This window comes from Vigna unguiculata, chromosome 5 (genome assembly GCF_037176805.1).
Source record: "Vigna unguiculata cultivar grain cowpea cultivar isolate G323 ecotype 2 chromosome 5, ASM3717680v1, whole genome shotgun sequence".
Lineage (NCBI taxonomy): Eukaryota > Viridiplantae > Streptophyta > Magnoliopsida > Fabales > Fabaceae > Vigna > Vigna unguiculata.
Window position 1 is genome coordinate 47,930,101 of NC_140796.1, and position 22,132 is coordinate 47,952,232.

At 35.1% G+C, this 22,132-nt stretch overlaps 2 protein-coding genes across 2 annotated transcripts; both read right to left on the reverse strand.

Moving 5' to 3' along the window:
* Positions 1-10,774: 10,774 nt before the first annotated feature.
* On the reverse strand, positions 10,775-12,030 carry LOC114184721 (uncharacterized). The gene has a single exon (XM_028072031.2). The coding sequence runs from the start codon at positions 11,748-11,750 to the stop codon at positions 11,049-11,051; it is 702 nt and encodes a 233-aa protein (XP_027927832.1). The 5' UTR covers positions 11,751-12,030; the 3' UTR covers positions 10,775-11,048.
* Positions 12,031-15,539: 3,509 nt separating this feature from the next.
* LOC114185345 (lipoyl synthase 1, mitochondrial-like) lies at positions 15,540-20,169 on the reverse strand. Its single transcript, XM_028073013.2, has 4 exons — positions 19,558-20,169; positions 18,587-18,798; positions 17,740-18,119; positions 15,540-15,977 (listed from the first exon to the last, which is right to left on the reverse strand). Exons 1-4 carry the CDS (start codon positions 19,986-19,988, stop codon positions 15,855-15,857), a joined length of 1,146 nt encoding a protein of 381 aa, XP_027928814.1. The 5' UTR covers positions 19,989-20,169; the 3' UTR covers positions 15,540-15,854.
* Between the last annotated feature and the right edge of the window lie 1,963 nt (positions 20,170-22,132).

Sequence of the window (22,132 nt, forward strand, 5' to 3'; positions counted from 1 at the left end):
GAGTCAAATTTCGTTCAGGACTTACTCGACTGAATACGGCTAAATTTGGGCTAGTGTCGACTCAACCAAATTTTGGTCATGACCAACTCGACTGAATTTGGCCAAATTTAGGTCAGGACTGACTCACCTAAATATGACCAAATTTCGGTCTTGATCGACTCTGTCGAATACGACCAAATTCAGACTAGTACCAACTCGGTCAAATTTTGATCGAAGTTGACTCGACTGAATTTTGACCGGAGCCGACTCGACTGAATTTGGCCGAATTTCGGTTGTGGCCGACTCAGTTGAATACGGCCAAATTTCGATCGTGACCGACTCATTTGAATACGGTCAATTTCATCCTAGGCCGTCTCAGCCGACTCACCTAAATCTCAATTCGGGCCAACTCGATTGAATTCGACCGAATTTTGACTAGAGCCAACTAGGCTAAATACAGCCAAATTTTGGTTGCGGTTGTCTCGGCCGAATACGGTCAAATTTTGTCTAGGTCGACTCAGACCAATGCAGTCAAATTTGGGTCGGGGTGAACTCAACCGAATACTTCCAAATTCTGTCCAAGACTAGCTGGGCCAAATTTCGATCGGGACCGACTTGATAGAATTTGGCCTAATTTAGCCAAATTTTGTATAGGGTCACGCCAACTAAATCAAATACGACTAAATTTGGGCTAGTCCGTCTCAACCTTTAGCGTAACCTAACCAAAAATATAAACTAAAAATTTGGATTGGATATTTTGGATTATCCATTTTGAAATCTAGATTTAGAGTATGGATATACAATTCATAAAATGTAGATCATATTGATATCCAAATTCAATAAAATGGATTGAATTTTTAATAAAATGAATATTAAATGGATTGGATCATAGCAAAAATGGATTGGATCATGAAAATTAGATTTTTTTCCCATTCTTAGTTTAACTTTTTAGATCATCCTCTGCTTCCTTCCACTCATTTAAGAGTTTAATAAATATAAATTATTGTTGTTATACTCATAATTTTTATTTTTATGTGTTAAATAAACATTAATTATTACTTTTACCCTCATTTTTTTATTCTTTCAATTTTGAATGTATTTAATCTCTTTTTATTAATACATTTATTTACAAAAGTATAATTTAAATTTGTTAGTACAAATGTATGGATACATTAACAATTCTTTTATTAAACTTCTAAAACTTTTAATTAAATTGTAAGCTTTAAAGTTTATGAATATAAATTTACAGGTTTAGTGTTTATGGATGTCTCACGTCGCACGTCTCAGGTCTCACGTCTCACGTCCCACGTCCCTCGTCTCTCACATCCCACGTCTCACGTCTCACGTCTCACGTTCCACGTCTCACGTCTCTCATCTCACGCCTTTCGTTTCACGTCTCACGTCGCACGTCCCTCGTCTCATGTCTCACATCTCACGTCCCACGTCGTCTCACATCTCACGTCTCACGTCCCACATCCCACAGTCACATCTCATGTCTCACGTCTAATGTCCCACGTCTCATGTCTCACATTCCACGTCTCACATTCCACATTTTATGTCCCACGTCCCATGTCTCACGTCTCACGTCCAACATCCCACGTCCCACGTTTCACATACCACGTCTCACGTATCACATTGCACGTCGCATGTCTTTGACTTCTCACGTTTCACGTCTCTCGTCTCACGTCTCACGTTCCACGTCTCTCACGTCTCACGTCCCCGTCTCACGTCCCACGTCTCTCACGTCTCACGACCCACGTCTCTCGTCTCTCACGTCTTATGTTCCACGTTCCACTTTTCATGTATCACGTCTCACGTCCCACATTCCACATCCCACATCCCACGTCTCTCACATTCCATGTCTCACGTCTCAAGTCTCACTTCCCACGTCCGACATATCACCTCTTACGTTTCACGTTCCACTTCTCATGTATCACGTCTCACGTCTCACATCCCACATCCCACGTCTCTCACATCCCACGTCTCAAGTCTCACTTCCCACGTCTCCCACGTCTCACGTATCGCGTCTAACGTCTCACGTCCCACGTCTCACGTTTCACGTAACACGTTTCACGTCTCATGTCTCACGTTTCACATTTCATGTCTCACATCCCACGTTCAACGTTCCATGTCTCACGTCTCACGTACCATGTCTCACGTCCCACGTCTCACGTCTCACATTACACGTCGCATGTCTTTCACTTCTCACATCTCTCGTCTCACGTCTCACATCTCACGTTCCACGTCTCTCACATCCCATGTCTCACGACTCTCATCTCTCACGTCTCACATTTCACGTTCCACTTCTCACGTCTCACGTTTCACATCCCACGTCTCAAGTCTCACTTTCCACGCCCCACATCCCACGTCTCACGTCTCACTTTCAACTTTCCACGTCCCACGTCCCACGTCCCATGTCCCACGACTCACGTCCCACGTCTCACGTTCCATATCTCATGTCTCATGTCTATGGTCTCACGTCTCACGGTTCTCTTTTCACGTCTCACGTCGCACGTTCTTTGACCCACGTCTCATATCGCACGTCTCACGTCGCCTATCGCACGTCTCTCACGTCTAATGTCCCACGTCCCATGTCTCATGTCCCACGTCTCACGTCTCACGTTTCACGTCTCACGTTCCACGTCTCACGTTCCACGTCTCATGTCTCATGTCTCACGTCTCTCGTCTCACATCCCACGTCTCACGTCTCACGTCGCACGTCGCATGTCACACGTCTCTCACGTTTCACGTCCCACTTCCCACATCCCACGTCTCACGTTTCACGTCCCACGTTCCAAGTCTAACGTCTCACGTTCCATGTCTCATGTCTCACGTCTCATGTCTCACGTCTCACGTCTCACGTCTCGCGTCTCACGTCTCTCGTATCACGTCTCTTGTTTCACGTTTCACGTTTCACGTCTTACGTTTCATGTCGCATGTCCTCTCACATCTCACGTCTCTCGTCTCATGTCGCACGTTCCACGTCCTACGTCTCACCTTCCACGTCTCACGTCATACGTCGCACGTCTCACATTATTGCACTAAAATACTTGATTCTTTCATAAAATAATGGTGCTTTGGTTTACTGGTTGCAGTATAGCTGAGGTTTTTATTTGCTGTTTATCCTTCTTCAAATTTCTTATTGATCGAAAGAAGAGAAAAAATATTATTTTACCGGAAATAGGAAAACGAACCTTATGCAACAACAATAATTTGAAGCTTTTGCAGATGTATGCTATCATTACATGGATGATTTTAAAAAATTGTTTAGATGTTGGCAGACAATATTTTTTTATTGGTTTTTTGTTCTGACATTCAATATGCAAAGAGATGTGTCACAAAATTCTAATCAAGGATGAGCAACAAATCCATTTTTTATAATTCAATCTATTTTTTCTATGATCTAATCCATTTAATATCTATTTTATTAAAAATTCAATCCATTTAAAATCCATTTTATTGGATATGGATATCAATCTGACATATATTTTATGAATTGGATATTCATTCTCTAAATCTAAATTTTCAAAATGGATAATCCAAGATATCCAATCCAAATTTTCAGTTTATATTTTAGGTTAGGTTAGGCTAAAAGTTGAGACCGACTAGTACAATTTTAGTCGTATTTGATTGAGTTGGCGTGACCCTATACAAAATTTGGCCGAATTCTATCAAGTTGGTCTCGATCGAAATTTGGCCCAACTGGTCCTGGACAACGTTTGGAAGTATTCGGTTGAGTTCACCCCGACCCAAATTTGACTGCATTGGCCTGAGTCGACCTAGACAAAATTTGACCGTATTCGGCCGAGACAACCGCGACCAAAATTTGGCTGTATTTAGCCTAGTTGGCTCCAATCAAAATTTGGTCGAATTCAATCGAGTTGGCCCCGATTGAGATTTGGCCGAGTCTGCCCTGACCCAAATTTGGTCGTATTTGGCTGAGACGACCTACGGTGAAATTTGGCCGTATTCAAATGAGTCGGTCACAATCAAAATTTGGCCGTATTCAACTGAGTCGGCCACAACCGAAATTCGGCCGAATTCAGTCGAGTCAGCTCCGATCAAAATTTGGTCGTGTTGGCCTCGACCAAAATTTGACCGAGTTGGTCATGGCCTGAATTTGGTCGTATTTGGCAGAGTCGATCGCGACCAAAATTTGGTCATATTTAGGCGAGTCGGTCCTGACCTAAATTTGGCCAAATTTAATCGAGTTTGTCATGACCAAAATTTGGTCGAGTCGGCACTAGTCCAAATTTAGCCATATTCGATCGAGTAAGTCCTAAACGAAATTTGACTATATTCAACTTAGTCGGCTGTGATAAAAAATTGGTCATGTTCAGTCAAGTCGGTCTCGGTCGACGAATTTAGTGGAGTCAACTCTGACTGAAATTTGACTGATCAGGACCTGACCCAAATGTGGTCATATTTGACCAAGTCGGCTCTGGCCAAAATTTGGTCGTATTAGGCAAAATCGGCCCTGGCCAAAATTCAGTCGAATTCAATCAAGTCGATCTCGACTGAAATTTTGTCGAGTCGACCTTAACCCAAATTTGGTCACGTCGTCCCCGACCGAAATTCGTTCGAAAGTCATCCAAGTTCATCCCATGCTGAAATTTGGTCTCATTGGCGTCGACAAAAAATCTGCCAAATTCTATGGTGTCAGTTCTATCGAAAATCTAATCCACATCCATTTTGGATCCAAATAATGGATGTGGATCCAAATTTGTGTCCATAGGGCTGACACCAAAGAATTTGACAGATTTGGCTGAATACTTCCAAATTTTGTCCATGAGCAACTTGGTCAAATCTCGATCGGGATCGACTTGACATAATTTGGCCTAATTCGGCCAAATTTTGTACATGGTCACGCCAACTCAATCAAATACAACTAAATTTGGGCTAGTTTGTCTCAACCTTTAGCCTAACCTAATAAAAAATATAAAATAAAAATTTGGATTGGATATTTTTGATTATCCCTTTTGAAAATCTAGATTTCGAGAATGGATATCCAATCCATAAAATATATAAAATGTAGATTAGATTGATATCCAGATCCAATAAAATGGATTTTAAATGGATTGGATTTTTAATAGAATGGATATTAAATAGATTGGATCATAAAAAAGATGGATTAGATCATAAAAATTATATTTTTGTCTACTTTTATCCCACGCACGAGATGAATATACCTCAGCGTAAGAAAATATGTTGGAAGTCTCATATCAATTAAAAATAAGTCCAATTTCCGGTATATAAATAGAAGCGATCCTCTTAAAAACACCACGCTCATAATGATAATTCCACTGGACTAGAAAAACAACTTTTATAATCTTGTTGGACTGGTATGAAGTCCTTATAAATGTTTTCTAATATAAAAAATATGAGAAACTCTATTTAAAACAAGATAACTTTTAGACGACAACTTTATCTTCATTTGTCTGTCCGAAACTTATGCCATGCTTTCATTCCCCATACTCACGGTATATGTGTTTGATCCATGATATAAAATATAAAATATAAAATTCTAAATCAGCACACATTTAGTACTCTTTTACTTTTCTCTTACTTTTATAAATATTTTAGATTTAATAATCGAAATAAGTAACATTCATCAATCCATTGAAAAACAGTCATCTTATATTAAAATAGAAATAAAATTAATTAATTTAGAACACGTATTATTTAAATATTTAAAATAATGATAATAAATTCAAGATTTATTTGACACAGTTTCTATCTTATATAGGTACTTCAAAACTTTAATAATGGACATGATGAATATAAGTTTGAAGTGTCTTCCATAATTTATAAAGTTTGCAACTATATAATGAAATAATATATTTATATGAGTATATATATATATATATATATATATATATATATATATATATATATATATATATATATATTGTAGAAATTAAGAATATCGAAGAAAATTGTTTCCATATTACTGTAAAATTAACATAGGACATAACTGATCATTTACATCAAAATAAATTAAATTATAAGTTAAATGATTTTTTTGTCTTTGTATTTGTCAAGTAGTGTTAAATTGGTTCTCTAACTTTTATTCATCTCAATTTGATTATTATTTTTATAAAAATGATTCAATTTGGTATTTACCGTCAATTTTGACCAAACGGTACTAAAATCAATGTCATATGTCAATTTATGATTTTTTTAGTTTTTTTTTTAATTTTTAAATTTTTTACACATGTCACTTCGCAGTTGTATCACATGTTAAAATGATTCAATTTGGTTCCTATATTTGTTTTTAGTTTCAATTTAGTCCCAATTTTTTGTAAAAATGAAGTAATATTGTTTCTTCTTAAATTGAGACTCAATTTACTTTTTTATGTAAATCTTATGATGATATTCTTACTAAAATTGACATTTTTATTAAATATTTGTAGAAATATTTTTAAACAAATTCTTTTTTTAGTTTTATTATTAAACAAAATTAAATCGAAAACCTAATTTCAATAATTAACTATTTTGTCATAATATATAAAGGCATCAATGTACCATATTATACAGACTCAGTAAAGATTAAAAATTAAATAATTTGTCACACATAGGTTTAGGAACTAAATTTCAAGTTAAAAAAAAAACAAAGTTTAAAGTTTTCTATAGAATTTAAAGTTGATTTAAAAATATTTATAAAATATTTTAAAAAAAATATTAATTTTAGCAAGAATATCATTATAAGATCTATACAAAGAGTAAATTGAGTATAAATTTAAGGAGGGACAATATTGTTCTATTTTTATAAAAATTAGGCTAAATTGAAACTAAAAACAAATATAGGGACCAAATTAAATCATTTTGACATGTGGCATAATTGTGAAGTGACATGTGTAAAAAATTAAAAAAATTAAAAAAATATATCATAAATTAACATGTGACGTTGACTTTAACCTCGTTTGGTCAAACTAACGACAATGAACAAATTGAATCATTTTTACAAAAACAATAACCAAATTAAGAAAGAAAAAACTAGAAAACCAATTTGTCACTATGTAACAAATAAAAATATCAAAAGACTAATTTAATCTATACTCTTCAAACCGCTGTAAGGCCCAATTTTATTTTCTGCCCTAAAGTTCAAGGGTTGGCCTTAATCTGTTGGGCCTCAGGGTTGGCCCATAGGGTGCTAAGGCCCTAAAGTTGCTAGGGTTCCCTTTCAGCCTCACTTTTACGAAAACAGAACCTAAGAAGTTGCCCCTTCCTTTTTAGAACGCTCTGCTAGGGTTGGCCGTCAACTTCCCGAAGCGAACTTAAGCCCTTCCTCTCCATGTAAGTTGCTTCTGAACTCGTAGTAGCCTTCCTCTAGTTTTATTTTCGACATTTCCGTGAAGCTAATCTTAGTAACCTGTTCTGTTTGTCCCACTGTTTCCTTTCAGCCACTGATCCTTGTTCCTAGAGTTGCTGCACTCTTGTTCGGTGTCGAGGTCGCGCAAGGATAGTCTACTAGCTTATTTCCAGGTAAGGGAAGTTAGGGTTTTTGCCAAATCTATGTTTCTTTTGTGATTGCTTGATGATATTGCATGATTTGATGGGATGGTATGCTATTGTAAGTTTATGAGATGATATTGCGTTGGTTTGGTGGTAATATTGGACTGTTGCACGAGAGAACATTGTGGGCACTGATTTTCTCGCCCAAGCGAGCATGTCTCGCCTAGGCGAGATCAACAGGGGCTCGCCTAAGCTGCTTCATGCGAACAATCGCTCAGGCGACCCACGTCCTTTTTTTGAGCGAGCAAGCAACTCGCCCAAGCGAGAGGGGTCTCGCCTAAGCGAGATCCCGCATGGGGCTACTATTCCCCTTTTTGAGCCCTCGCCTAGGCGAATGGGGCTCGTCTGAGCGAGACCCTTCAGCCTGAGCGAGGAGCTAGGCAAGGCAGTGTGACACTGGTTGTTTATTATTCTTGGATGATTGGCACTTGCTTGGATATGATTATTATGATGAAAAACATGTGATGAACTGTTATATATATGTGTGATATGATTCATGAATGATGAATGATGGGTATGGTATGAACTTGGCATGTAAACTAAATGAGATGGTTGGTGTTAAAGTGGCATGGTATTGGCATGAACTAAAATCCCATATCTATGGTTTGGGAAAAATGGATGGGTATGGAACCACTGGGAAAGAAACGAAAGAGGTGAATTATCAAGAGTTGGTATGTGATGCATATGTATGTGTGTGATAAGTCTTTCTTGATTGGTCTGGTATGCTTGGTCTGTGTCAGTGCGTAATTCCTTGGAAATCTCTAGGTGGGATTCCAGGGTCGTGCTTCAGTGGTCATGACGTAATTCCATGGCCCCTGTTAGTGGGTGTCCATGGTGGTGTCCCATCTATATAACTTGGTAAGGATTCAAGGTAAGGATTGCATCTGACACTCTAAGGAGTCAGTTAGTCTCACTTAGAGCGGATTGACTCCTATGATGAGAGTAACAGGAGGCCTGAAACTCATTAAGGGCTAACCTTGTGTGTGAGTGAACTGATTCATTGTAACACTTGTAACACATAGCTCGGGGGTGAGCACAGGTATCCACCACAAGTGCAAGCATCCGCTGAATCCGACCAGGTTATATGTATCTGAATCAGTCGAGTCGAGTCTTAGTGTATTGATTGAAAGGTCATAACATGCTTGGGTGGTATTTGTATATTGGACTATGAAGATATATTTGATTGCATGATAAAAATCTTGTTGGCTCTAGCTTACCCTTTTTGCTTGTTTGATTGTTTTGTATGTTGTTCTTCTATCCTTGCGATGATCATCAATTTATTTATGGGAGCAGACGTGGGAGGTACTCGAGGTCAACAGAGGAGGGATGATTCCGCTGCTTAGACTACATGGGTTGGACTTTACCTTCTTAATGGGCTTTTCTATAGGGCTATGGCCCATATACCTGACTGTCTCTTGATTTATATACATTATGTTAGACTTTTTAACTAAATTTTCCTTTTGGGTATCGTGGTGTGCCTTGGGTTGTAAGGAGTCAAGTTTTAAACTCCAGGATTGCGCTATTATGTTATCTCTATGTGACGCTTCCTTTAGTTTCGTTTATTAAATTAAATGGGGTGTTACAACCGTAAACGAAGTTCTCCAACTAAAAAGTAGTGAGTGCACAATAAAGACTCTTTGGATGATTAATTAGTTGAATATAGGTATTTGTTTTGAAATTAAATGTAAAGGTGGGTATTCTGCTCATCACTAAAATCTAATTAAGATAAATTCTCTAAACTTTCAAACAACTTTTCAAATAATCATTGACCAAAAAATTAATGTGATAAACTTGAGAGACATAACTTTCTTTTCAAAGTTAATTTAAAGTTTAATTATACTTTTAATTCTCTAATTATTTAAAAAATTCAAAAAAAAAAACTCATAATTCTTATTTAGTACAATTAAGTCCTCTAAATTTTTAAAATAATTGAATTAAATCCAAATAATCCATTCGTATTTAATTGTAATTTGAATTATCCAAATCCAAATAACACCATAAAATAAATGGTTGAATTAAATTTAAAATTGTTATACTCAAATTATGTTGAATCAGTCAAGTTAGATCCGAACTTGACCTCCGAAAAAAACTTACGTAATAAATATTTTTTTTAAAAACTGTAAATTATTTTGTTGATGTTGTCAACGACTTTTTATTACAAAATTTATTGTAAGAAAATCAAACTCAAAGGTAAGTTAATTTCTAATTACACTTCAAAAATCTTCACTAAAAAAATTAAGAATAATTTTTCTTTCTTTTTCTCTTTCTCTCTCTCTGTTTGATGTTGTAGTTTTAACCATGAGTATTTGTTTTTTTTTTCACCGTTGAAATAGTTTACACAGAAACTTTATACATTTAAACTTATTCCGTGTAGAAAGAACAAAAGCAACACTCATCACTCCCGTGAAGCCAAATTAATCCTTTGTCACCAATTTTTTACATAAAGGTGAAGGAAGGATAATTATCATGTAAATACTTATTGTCATTAATATATCTTCATCTCTGATTTTTCTTTTTCTAAAATGTCATACAATTATTTTTCTTTATAAACTGGTATATACAATTATTAGAATGAAAACCACTTTACTTTTACTATTTCTATAAGTTTTGAATGAAATAAAACCAATATGTTGTTCCAATAGAATAATAAACAAACTATTTATTAACAATCAAATCAGTAAAGTGTAAAACATTTCACAGAAAACTGTCTCATGATTTGTCACTTTTTCGCACGCTTGAAATGAGAGTACACGCTTGCTTGAACACAATAGAAAAAAGAAAACGAAAGAAGACAATCCACAGAAACAAAAGAAGCCTCTGTGTCTGTCTCTGTGTTTCTTCTCTCTCCTCCCATAAAGTAATTAAAGAGGATGTTCAACTTCCAGGACCATTCTTGGTTCACTGCATTAAACTCTTCCCAGGAATTACTATCATACATTATAAAATATCCATACAAATACAATTTCATTCAACATATTAATATAATTTAATCTTCTTTAACTAAGCACAGTGTGCTGTCAATTCTTTTACAGCTTTGGACCCAGATTTCAATCATATTTCAATCTTAATAGCTTCACATATTTTTTCTTGCTTTTGTTCAAAATCATGTAATTAAATACAATATACTTTAACAACATTAAATTATGACAGTTTTTTCATCAAGTAAAATTAATTCCACAATTAATCAAGTCCATGCAATTAACACTTTCGTTTTATACATAGCATACTTTTAGCATTTTATTTAGTTATTCATAATATAAATGAAAGATTGCATATAGAATTAGAACAAAACATTACATATTATTGCTGAAGATTCCATACAAATTAACCACAAATATAAGGCTAGAACACGAAAAAAGAAAACATCTATGGAGTTGCAGGTATTTACAGAAGCAATTTTGTGAGTAACATGTTCGATAAACAAGGAAAGGAATGAACTTGAAACTGCCACTAAAAATGCAAAACATGTCATGTCATGTGACTCAAAATTGCTTCTTCTCTACCAAACCAAAAACCCTTGAAAAACAAGTAACAAAGAAACTTGCTTGCTGAACCTACAGAAAAATAAAGCACTCCAATGACACGTGTGGGTTCTCTAATGACTCCTTAATCGAACCGCCGTCGTTTCTCTGCACGACATCTTTAGTCACCGGAACCTTCCGCGTCGGCGACCGGATATTACTCCGGCCTCCACGCGATGGTGACCTCGACCGTCGGATGGACCCCTGGCCGGAAAGACGGCGTACCTGATCAGAATCTCTCCGGGGAACCGGCCGTGACCTCACCGGAATTTCTGGCTTTCTCGCCGGAGATTTCTGCCTCCGGTCCCCGGAGCTGATTCTATTGCCGTTCACGGCGTAGGAACGCTTCCGGTTCCGAGTTACGTTGCTTCTCTTGCTTGTGGCTTCATCTTCTCGGTTTTCTGTGACCGTCGTCGTGGTGGCGGTGGTGGTGGTGGAGAAACTCTCACCGTTGCTGCATGTTTCCGACACAAGAGACACTTCCTCAGGTTCCAAAACTTTTTTCACGGGCACCTCTGGGGGCTGAATAACGGGCAATTGGGTCTTCATCTGTGGCTTAAAAGTTGGAATTTGTTGCAGTTTGGAGATGGGTATTTCAGAAAGAACCTCTTTCACATATTCCTCTTCAAGGGGTTGTGGGGTTCTGATTCTGCAGTTTTGTTGAAGGGATCCACGGTGGGGTTGTGGGTGCTGAGGTTCATTTTGGGGTTGGTTGGTGCTGAAGCAGCAACCCATTTGATTTTTCAGAACAAGCGAAGAGTTTTGAGTTTCAAGTTGCGACAACGTTATTGGAGTAGTGGTGGTGGAAACAAAGCAGTGTAGAATGTTGTTGCATGGCTTTGGTTATTTGGTTTTGAAAATTTTGATGGGTAAGGGAATGAAAAGTGGAGAATTAACGGCTATTGAAATGTAGGGTGAGTTGGGGAAAAAGGTTGTGAGAGGAGAATAGACATTGTAAGAGAAAAAGTGGAACACAGAAAAAAGTTGTAACTAGTGAGGTGAATTTAGATTGAGTGAAGCAAGAACATGGTTGGAGCTTCTTAAATAGCTTTGATCTTGCTCTGGATCAATCACACACTTGCATCCAACAATCTTAAATTCTGTCTATGCTATTATTAGGAAGAAATTATTTTTTGTTTGTTACTTTTTCAAATTTTTGTGAGAAATGATTCGGTATATAGTGTACCGAATAATGTTAACAAAGTTCAACATAATTAACTAGTAAATAATTGAGCTTTTTAAATAATAATCAAGCGAATGAAGAAGAGTTTGTATTTTTTGTATTTATTTTGTATTAAAAAATTGTATTGCTATGGACAGGTATTATTTGCTCATAACTTTGGCGGGATAAAATCTAATCTAAACATTGTATATTTTCCTTTTAACTAAAAATATATTTTGAATTTAATGTGATTGTAAATGTTTATTACTTGCGTGCTCTGCATGGGGCAATTAGTAAGCATGAATGTTCCATGACATTCATAAAGGTTGAGCATTCTTTTTACTGATTTGTCCATATAGAAGAACTTAAAAAAAGAAAAAAAAAATCAGTAAGGATAAAGTATTACCTTGGATTCTTTTAAGTAAATTATATATAAGTGCATGGCTACGTTTTCAAAGCACTTTTGGGTCATTTTTAGTTCTTTTACTTGAAAGTTTTGTTTCAATGTTTGAATTTATAAGGTTTTTTAAAATTTGAATGATGAATAATCTCTATTTTCAAAACTTCATTTATCATGGTGTTTTCTTTTCAATAATTTTTTTCTCTAAATATTTGAAAATGAGACTTTCTTTAAGTAATTCAAATTTAATTTTACTTAAGTCAACATATTGGTATATAAAGTTAACATAGATAGTTATTACTAGTATCTGTTTATATTTCGCATAAAAGAAGAACACTCTTACACAAAAGCTTGTCAATTATTATTTTCTTGCAAAGCAAAAAATGATATTTGATTAAAAAATATCAAAGAAAAACTTTTGTATTGGCTCTAGGAACGGTTAGATATTGAATTCATTTTATGACATCATATTTATGGGCCACGCTTTGCAATAAAAGCTAGTTTATGATACAACCATGGTTATAAAACTCCATTCGAATGTAGGGTTTATTAAAAGAAGGAAATTGCAGTTTGAAACTGCTTTTGCCAACCCTTTAAACTGAAGGAATTCAAATTCCAAATCTTCGAAAACTACGCGATGAAGAAAAGTGAATTTTTACGCTATTTAATATAGTTTTTAGCGCTGTTTTTAAATAGGCTAAAATTTCGCACGTTTTCTGAAATGGTAACACTTATTTCCTGCATAATAGGACACTCAATGAAATAAGATTCTCTCTGAAAATGTCATATTATTTTCCCTTTCAGAAAATGGAAAAGTTGAATTCAAAAGTGAATTCTGAAATTTGATGCAAGAAATTGAGAAGGACGAGCTCAAAAGGCAATACTAAAAGTTAATGCAAAAATGGGAAAAGATGATTCAAAAGCTAAACATGGTGGCCAAGGCTGTCAATATCATGCTAAAGAACGTAAGGAAAATAAAGATGGAAGCCTTTTGAATTGTCACTTAAGAGAGATAGTAATTTGATTTCAAATCCAACAAAACTAATACACAGAGAAAGCTATGAATACTGTGAAAAAAATTTGGTGGTTGTTTGAGTAGGTTTTTTTTAAATAATTTGTAAGCTATGAATTGATTTTGTGTTAATACTAATTTTATTAGTGTCTCTATCCATGCATAAATATACTTTATATAAGGTGGGAAATCAAAATTTCACTAAAACCATCAAATCTAGTAATTCTTGTTATTATGTCAAGATCTTACTCAGCCTAATCCTTAAAATGAAATTATATTACATTGATATTTGTTGTTCTCGTGTTTATATTTGTAGAAAAGTTAAATGTTCAAATTTGATATCTAATTAATTTCTATTTTCATACAAATTAAAATTTGATAAGAAAACTGAGAAGAAAGTGGGTGATTTTATTATTGTAATTATTAAAAATTAATTTCCCATTTCGGTCTACAATATTCACATTTATAAAATTCTAAATGCATTTTCAAAGCACCATAATCATGACTAATAATAAAGAAACATATTGATTTTTGTTTCTTAAACATCTCAATTGCAGGATATTAGTTTTATGAATTCTAATTATACTTATTGGTGCTTTGTAGGTATAAAGATTGCAAATTTTTGGTTTCCCCGTCATTATGTTATTAAAATAATTTAATTATATTTTCTATTATTTACTACCCACTGGTGAAAAAAATAATAATAAGATATCACAATTACCATAACTAAAAAATAAACTTTTTTACACAAAATGGTACAATCTTAAGGTGCAACCCGTGAGAAAACAATTACCTTAACCTGTTAAGAAGGGTTACTTCTCAAATAAATTTTAAACTTTTTAATCATTTTTCAAAAAAGAAATCCTGGTCTTACGGAATTCTAGAACTTTTAATATCTATATTGATAACCACTAAAACTGGCCGATAAAAAAAAAAAAAAAACCAATAAAACTGTCCCAATATGCAACCAAAATGCCAATATAAATTAAAACGAATTGTTATTAGAGCAGTAAAATATAAGCCAATCTGAAAAATCTGTAAAATAAATATTTTGACATAAATTAAATCAGTATTATTTTTATTCAGTTCATTGAATTTGTGGATTAGCTGGACTTATAAAATAATAATTATAGTTTTTGTAATTATGTTACTATATCTAAAATTAAAAAGTATTTTCATTAATATAATTTAAATAAAAAATACATATTTTTTTATATTTAAATTATTTTCTTTTTTACAAAAATGACAAAAATAGCCTATTGGCATTGAATGGGACAAAATTTTATTAATGTGGTTTAGTCGAGCTGCCACTTTTGGCACCTCTATTGATAGCTAAAATTATTATCTTATGAAGCTTTCCATCACCAAAAACTGAACAAACTTAAATGGATACCTTGGACTCCATATAAAAACAAAGGTTGCAACCCTCTCCACACCTTCTCTTCTGATCAGCATCAGTTTGTTCAATTCTAATAGACAATGAAAACAAAAACCTCACCAAGATTTACCCCAGTAAGCATTTTACCACGATGTACACACAACCCCCTAGTACAAGGGATACCCCAAAACTTTCCATATTTCCACAGATTTTATATGCTTTAGGAATGTATTGTAACCAAAACTGATTACTCAAAGTATTCCAACTTTCAATTGTTTTACCTTCAGTCCCCACAAGATGTTGAGAGACAGGCACTAGCCAGCCTGTCATAAGTCCCAACCCAAAAAAAGAATACCTCGCCAGTCATTGCTGTGCTGGGCTATCCTTCTGATGAATGTAACGGTTACACTAAACATGGCTTCAGGACAATTTGCCAGCACAATTATATAGGCTCGCAGTAGTACGCTGCTATAAAGCTCAGTGAGATAAGTTTGAATGTTAACAACCAAATAAACCCAAATTGAGATAAAATCAACACTTCAACAGTAATATAAACAGAAGCTTTTAGGCAATTTCTCAAATAAGAGGAAAACATTTATTGCTTTTAATAACTACAGAAACTGGTATGAGTGAGTACCAGTTAAATAGAGAAAATGAGTACACGTATGTGAGAACATATACAATCAACTCTGAAATCTGCACTTTCCAAATAATAGGTGTTGGGGTTGGGTAGAACGCTGAAAAAAAAATGGCAGACAGCACATGCCCGTTTATAGATTTTCACTCATATTACACGTGGCATGAGCATCAACAACATGTACTGAGCCTGCGCTCCTTACATATAATGCACATTGGAGTGAGTAAATAAAAGAAAAAATGATAATGGATCAAGAGGATGTCAGCTTTGAGGGAGATGCAGCTCGATCCGATTCAATCATGGATTTAATATAGAATTCACCTGCTTTGTATGAAGACCTCACCATGGGCCCTGATGCCACATATCGAAAGCCCTAATGCAAAGTAGAATCAGTTCGTCATTCATACCACATGATAGCTATAATTAAATACCATATGCAACTTTTATAGTATTACAGTTTTTCCACAAATCATCATGATGCTGGATGCAACAATTAAAAGGAGAGAAATCTTCCATGATTGCACTCGCTTGGTGATGAATAAAAATAGAATGTCAGGTAAATATTGCTATTGGCAGGTCCCCTGGGTCCGGGTGTGCTAACTCCTAAGAATAAATAGGTAATAACTAGCCTGAATTTACCACGGATTAGCAAGATGCGATTATTTTACAAAAACTGAATGAGCAAAAATGATGCAGGAGATGTTTTTCATATGCCCCAAATTTTGAGACAAGAATAAATACAGGCAAGAAGCTCAAGTGTGAAAGTTTTAAAGCCACTCAAATATCTACTACGCCGAGATAAGACATGAAACAACAGAAAATTAGTATCGTACATAACTGATATTTAAGATTACATGAAGGCCAGAAAAATTGATGAGAAAATATACTATCACTAATTACTGTTGAAATTATTGGATTTTTGGTACAGAGGGACGAAAATGAAAGAATCAGAATAAGGAGTTGGATTAAGAAGATAAAACACTAATTCTTTTTTTATGCCAACACTATAACATAACCCTAGCTAAATAAGAAGTCAAGTCATGAAATATAGGGAAATCTGGAAATCAAAGAAATAGCAAAAACACATATCATACTTATCAAAGGAAAAAGAAAAACTAATCTAAAGATAAAATCTCAAAGGTACTCTAAAATATTTTGATACAGTCTTAGTGTTACAAGATATTCATCATACATTCTATCAATTACTTTTGGAAACTGCTATGGCCAAAAGTACCTCAGTATCATTCCTAGGGTTTCTAGCTAGAGCATTTAGAATTTAGTCAGTTTGTTCATAGTGAGAGGTTCTTTTTATAAGTCCTAGTTAGTTGCTCCGTTAGTGGATGTACTGTTCCAGATGTTAATGATATCATTTAACCCTTATAGTTTGATTTTCTCAACCAACTTCAAGTACCATGATTGGATATGCCCAAGATTTTCGCCAAAGATTCCGGGTAGTCTCATTGAATCCCTCTATCAGCTGTTTCCAGAATAACAACCAACCTGTTAAATCGGTTGTATTCCCTCATGCTATGGGGGTTAGGCTAATTACCAATATACTAGCCCCCAACATCAAGCCGTTAGTTTGTTCATAGTGATAGGTGCTTTTTATAAGCCCTAGTTAGTTGTTCTGTTAGTGGTTCTAATATCCCATATGTTAACCGATATCATTTATCCCTTATAGTTCATATTTCTCAACCAACTTCAAGTACCATGATTGGATATCCCCAAGATTTTCACCTAACATTCTGAATAGTGTCATTGAATTCCTCTATCAGCAGTTTCCAAACATCATAACCAACCAGTTAAATAGGTTGTATTCCCTCGTGTTAAGAGGGTCAAACTAATTACCAACACAGCCCCCCAGTGTCGAGCCTAGTGGCGTAGAGACTTAAAGAGGTAGTATTTCCTTATGATAAGGGGTCGGGCCAATTATCCCCCACAGTCGAGCCTAGTGGCATTGAGACTTAAATCAGTAGTATTCCCTTATAATAAGCGGGTGACTACCGATACAGAAAACAACTAATTATGGAATATTAATGCTATCTTTTTCAACAACTCCTATGAATTCCCAAAAAAATGAGTATTTCTCCAAACAAAAATAAGTTAAATACAAACACATGAACAAAAAGACTCACCATTTCCATGCCAAGAGTCTGATACTTATCAAAGGCCTCCGGTGTAACATATTCAGATACTGGCATATGCCGCTTTGAAGGTCTCATGTACTGCCCAAATGTCATTACGTCAACACCAGCCGCTCGGACCTTTTCCATGGTCTTCACAACCTGGTCAGGTGTTTCACCACAACCTAACATTATTGAAGTCTTAGTGAGTGTTCCAGCAGGAGCATATTCCTTGGCCATCATTAGAACTTTTAATGACTGCTTAAAATTAGCACAACGATCCCGTACAACATTCTGTAGCTCTTCAACTGTCTCGATGTTATGTGCAAAAACATCTAATCCTGATTTGGCAACCTTCTCTACACAGTCATCATCTCCTCGGAAGTCCGGAGCTTCACAACAGCAATAGTGCAAAAGTCATCAAAGGAAGAAATTTTGATTAGTATTTAGAAAGGTTTTTAACCAAGCATAGTACCCTAAATAGTTCTCCATCTCAACAAATATACAATAAGATTGATACCGATATATAAAAATGAAAATGCAAAATCAAAACAAATTTATTCTCATTGACCTGTAAACAAGATATCTTTTTAACTCTGTTAAAAGCCATACCGTTAGCATATCACATTTCAGGAATAAAAATACTATGTCTATGAAATTCAGCAATAGACATTGCATGGGAAATTAGCACTATAGGTACCACCTAATATCCGACACTTCATTTTCTAAATAGATGCTTAATTTTTTAAATAGAACTAGGTGCCCACCTATCAGGATTAGGCTTGGCTTGGTTTGTTTGTTATTTGATAGAACCAGATGCCATACTATTTTCAGAAACTATAAACATTCAAATGCATACCTAGGGCTTCTATCAGGATATTAGGCTTCAGTAACTTCAGCTTCTGCACTGTTTCAGTAAAATGACCACTCCCTTGATCAGGTAAATCATCACGGTCAACACTCGTTATAACCACATAATCCAGACCCCATGATGCAATTGCTTCAGCCACATTGGTGGGCTCATCAGGGTCAGGTGGCGGAGGAGTCCTAGATGTCTTAACATTACAAAATCTGAAAATTAAAAACAAATAATTAATGGAAGTGTTCTTGTGAAAAACCCAATACATAAAACTAGAATGAGTCGTGGGTAATCATTCAAACCTTACCTGAGGTTAGTTCTTATTACATAACATTCAATACTTCTTTTGGGAAATTACACCTACCTTCCTTGCCAAGCAATGATCGTGTGTGTAGTTTCCCAAACAAAAGGATGTAATGTGTAAAAAGCACTACCCGTAAGAGAAGTCAGTGTATCACCCCAAAGTGCAGTTATAGTTATGGATTGAACGACTAAATTTTAACATGAAATTGTTATACTTCCAAACTCAAATTTAAACATTATATTAGAGCCTATTTTAGGAATGTATTCGAGATCTCACGTTCACTAATGATATGACAAAAAATATATATACAAGTTTGGGACAGGTGAACTTCATGAGATAGTTTATGGAGTTGAGTAACCAAAATTGTACATGCAATTTATTACAATCTCAGTCAATTATTCGTGCTAAGCAAGTAAACAGCTCAATCTGTAAAACATACTTATTGCTTCAAGCAAGTACAGCATTCCATGTCAGTTTTGCTACTCCAAGGGCGAGTCCTAGGTGCTCTACTTATCAATCAAACTAAAACACACCATGGATTATTTACTCTACCTATTTATCCATGTTTCCCCAAAATCCACTTTCAAAACACAAATAAATGCACCAATTACAAAAATAAATAAATAGTTGAACACATAAAAAGAAAGCGAAATGATTGGACTATAACCTGCAACCTCGAGTACAAGTGTCACCGAGAATCATGATAGTCGCGGTAGCAGTGCCGGTCTCGCCGCCGGACCAGCACTCGCCCAAATTAGGGCACCGAGCCTCCTCGCAAACAGTGTGAAGCTTCAATTCGCGGAGCTTCTTCTTAATCTGTACGTACTTCTCGCCGCCAGGGACGGCCTCCTTCATCCACTTCGGCTTCGGAAGCGGCTTCTTCTTCGTCCCAACCTCTACCGAGTACGCGCTCTCCGATTTCAGCGCAATGAAGTCCGACAGAGACGGCGACTCCTCCGCCAGCCGGTCCCGGAGCCCTGCCAGAGTATTCGAGAATTGCGACGGCGCCGCCGGAGAGGTTGCAGATGATGAACAGAAGAGTCTCGCGGCGCATTTGATGCTCCCGGCAACGCTTCTAATCCGTGAATGCATCATCATCTCTCTCTGTCTGGAACAAACACAGATCGCGTTACGCAGATAGAGAGCAACATGAGGACGAAGATTCACGCAAACTCACACCAACCACCCCCTGGGCCTCAACGTTGCTCGGAATCATTTTGGCCCAACTTTTTTATTCTATGGACCTACATTACAATAACGACCCATTTTCTCCGAATATATACACCCAAACTCTATGAACTCTGGACTTCTAAGTTCATAGTCGATAGGAAGGAGATGAAAAACATTAATATCTATAACAATACAAAGAGATTCCCTTCATACTAATTATACTCTTTATAATATAATTATTTATTAAATTTTTAAAATTAACAATTAATTTTATTTATTTTCTATAAAATTATTTTTCTTTTTTTTATTCATCAACAATTAATTTCTTTATTTATTTCACTTTATTTTTAACAAATATAAATTTATTTTATATATTAACTTAATATCATTACATTATTATCACCTACTAACATACTATTATTCATATCTAAAAAATATGTACACATATACTATAGCGCATGTATATACACTAATATAAGAGGGATACGATAAAAAGAAACATCTATTTTTAGTTCGACAATATTTATTTGATCGATGTTGTTTTTACAAAATGGTTCACACTTAGTTTCGGCTATTCTCCATGTCAAATGGGTATTCATTTTTCATCTTTATTAATTTATATGATATAAAAATATAATATATTTATTCTTCTTTTTTAATCTTATCATAACATTGACCAAGTATAAGCCCCATTTTTTTTCAGTTTTAAAACATTTTGGGTCTGGCCTTTTGGTGAGCCTAAGACCAACCCATTTGGGGACCCCAATACCCCTTTCCGGTCCCCTAATCCTTATTTTATGTCTCATTTCTAAAAACAGATTTCTCCTTTTCTCTACTTTCCGAAGTAAGGAGCTCTGTTAGGGTTTCACTCACGTTACTCTACGAGCTAGCCAAACTTATTTTACCTCCAAATAAGTTGAGTCTGTCGTTTCTTCCCCTTTTTACCGTGTAGGGTACGTTGGTTTGGGTTAGGGTTCATCCTCATGCCTGTATTTATTTTTGTATCCACGTTTCAGTTCGCTGTTTGATTTATGGAGTTGCAATGTTTCTCTGTTAAGTGTTTGCCATCGTTTTCTAACATTATTCATGTAAGAGGTAAGAGAAACTAGGGTTTCACGTTATTTCTATTTTATGTGATTAGTATTTTGTGGAATATGAGATAAGATTGGGAAAAACGTTATTTTTTTGTGTATTTCCAAGTTAGGGGTTCAAATATTCATGAAACTGTGATATTTATTTTTCTTATTCTGGAAGCGTCGAGTGGTTGCTGGGCGAGTGCCTTGGTCGCTAGGCGACTTTGCCTTTTTCTAATATGCGCAGTTTTAGTAAAATTGAATTTCCCGACTCATTAACTGTTGGATTGAGCTCAAATTTGGACATTTGGTTCATAACATGCTATTTTGTGGTTTGACCGGTTGGATAGTCGATTAGATATCTGTAGATTGAGAAATGTGTCACATATTATTGTAGTGATTTTGGTTTTGTGATAATAAATTTTCTTAGAAATTTTGGTGTAAGAATTATGGTTGTGTGTTATACTTGATTATATGGAATTGTAGGTACTTAAATGTTGGCACTCACTTATTTGGGATGAATACTATTTTGTGATATATGTATGTCATGGTATGCATTTATAAAGTATGAGATTAAATGAAATATTGTTATGTTGAGTATGAAATGGAAAACATGACTTGTTTGGTTGGTGGTGGATTGGCATGAGACTTGAATGATTGAGATGACATGTGGAAATTGTTGGTAAAAGAGTTTCTAGTGAAATTCTTGGTGATGGTAATTAGTGTGTGTAACATCCCTTTTTTTTAATAAACTGTATTATTTATTTTAAATCAAGCAATTAGAAAATCTTATATTTTTACTAATGTTTCATATTTTATCTAAATGTAGTTTAAACATTAAAAATATATTTTATCATGATGTAGTTTTTACTTATTGAAAATAAAAAAAAAAAAACAACAAAACTAATAATATATACATACATATATATATATATATATATAAATACTAGGTAAAAATATTTAATTAAATAGGTGTGTGTAAAAATAATATATATGAAT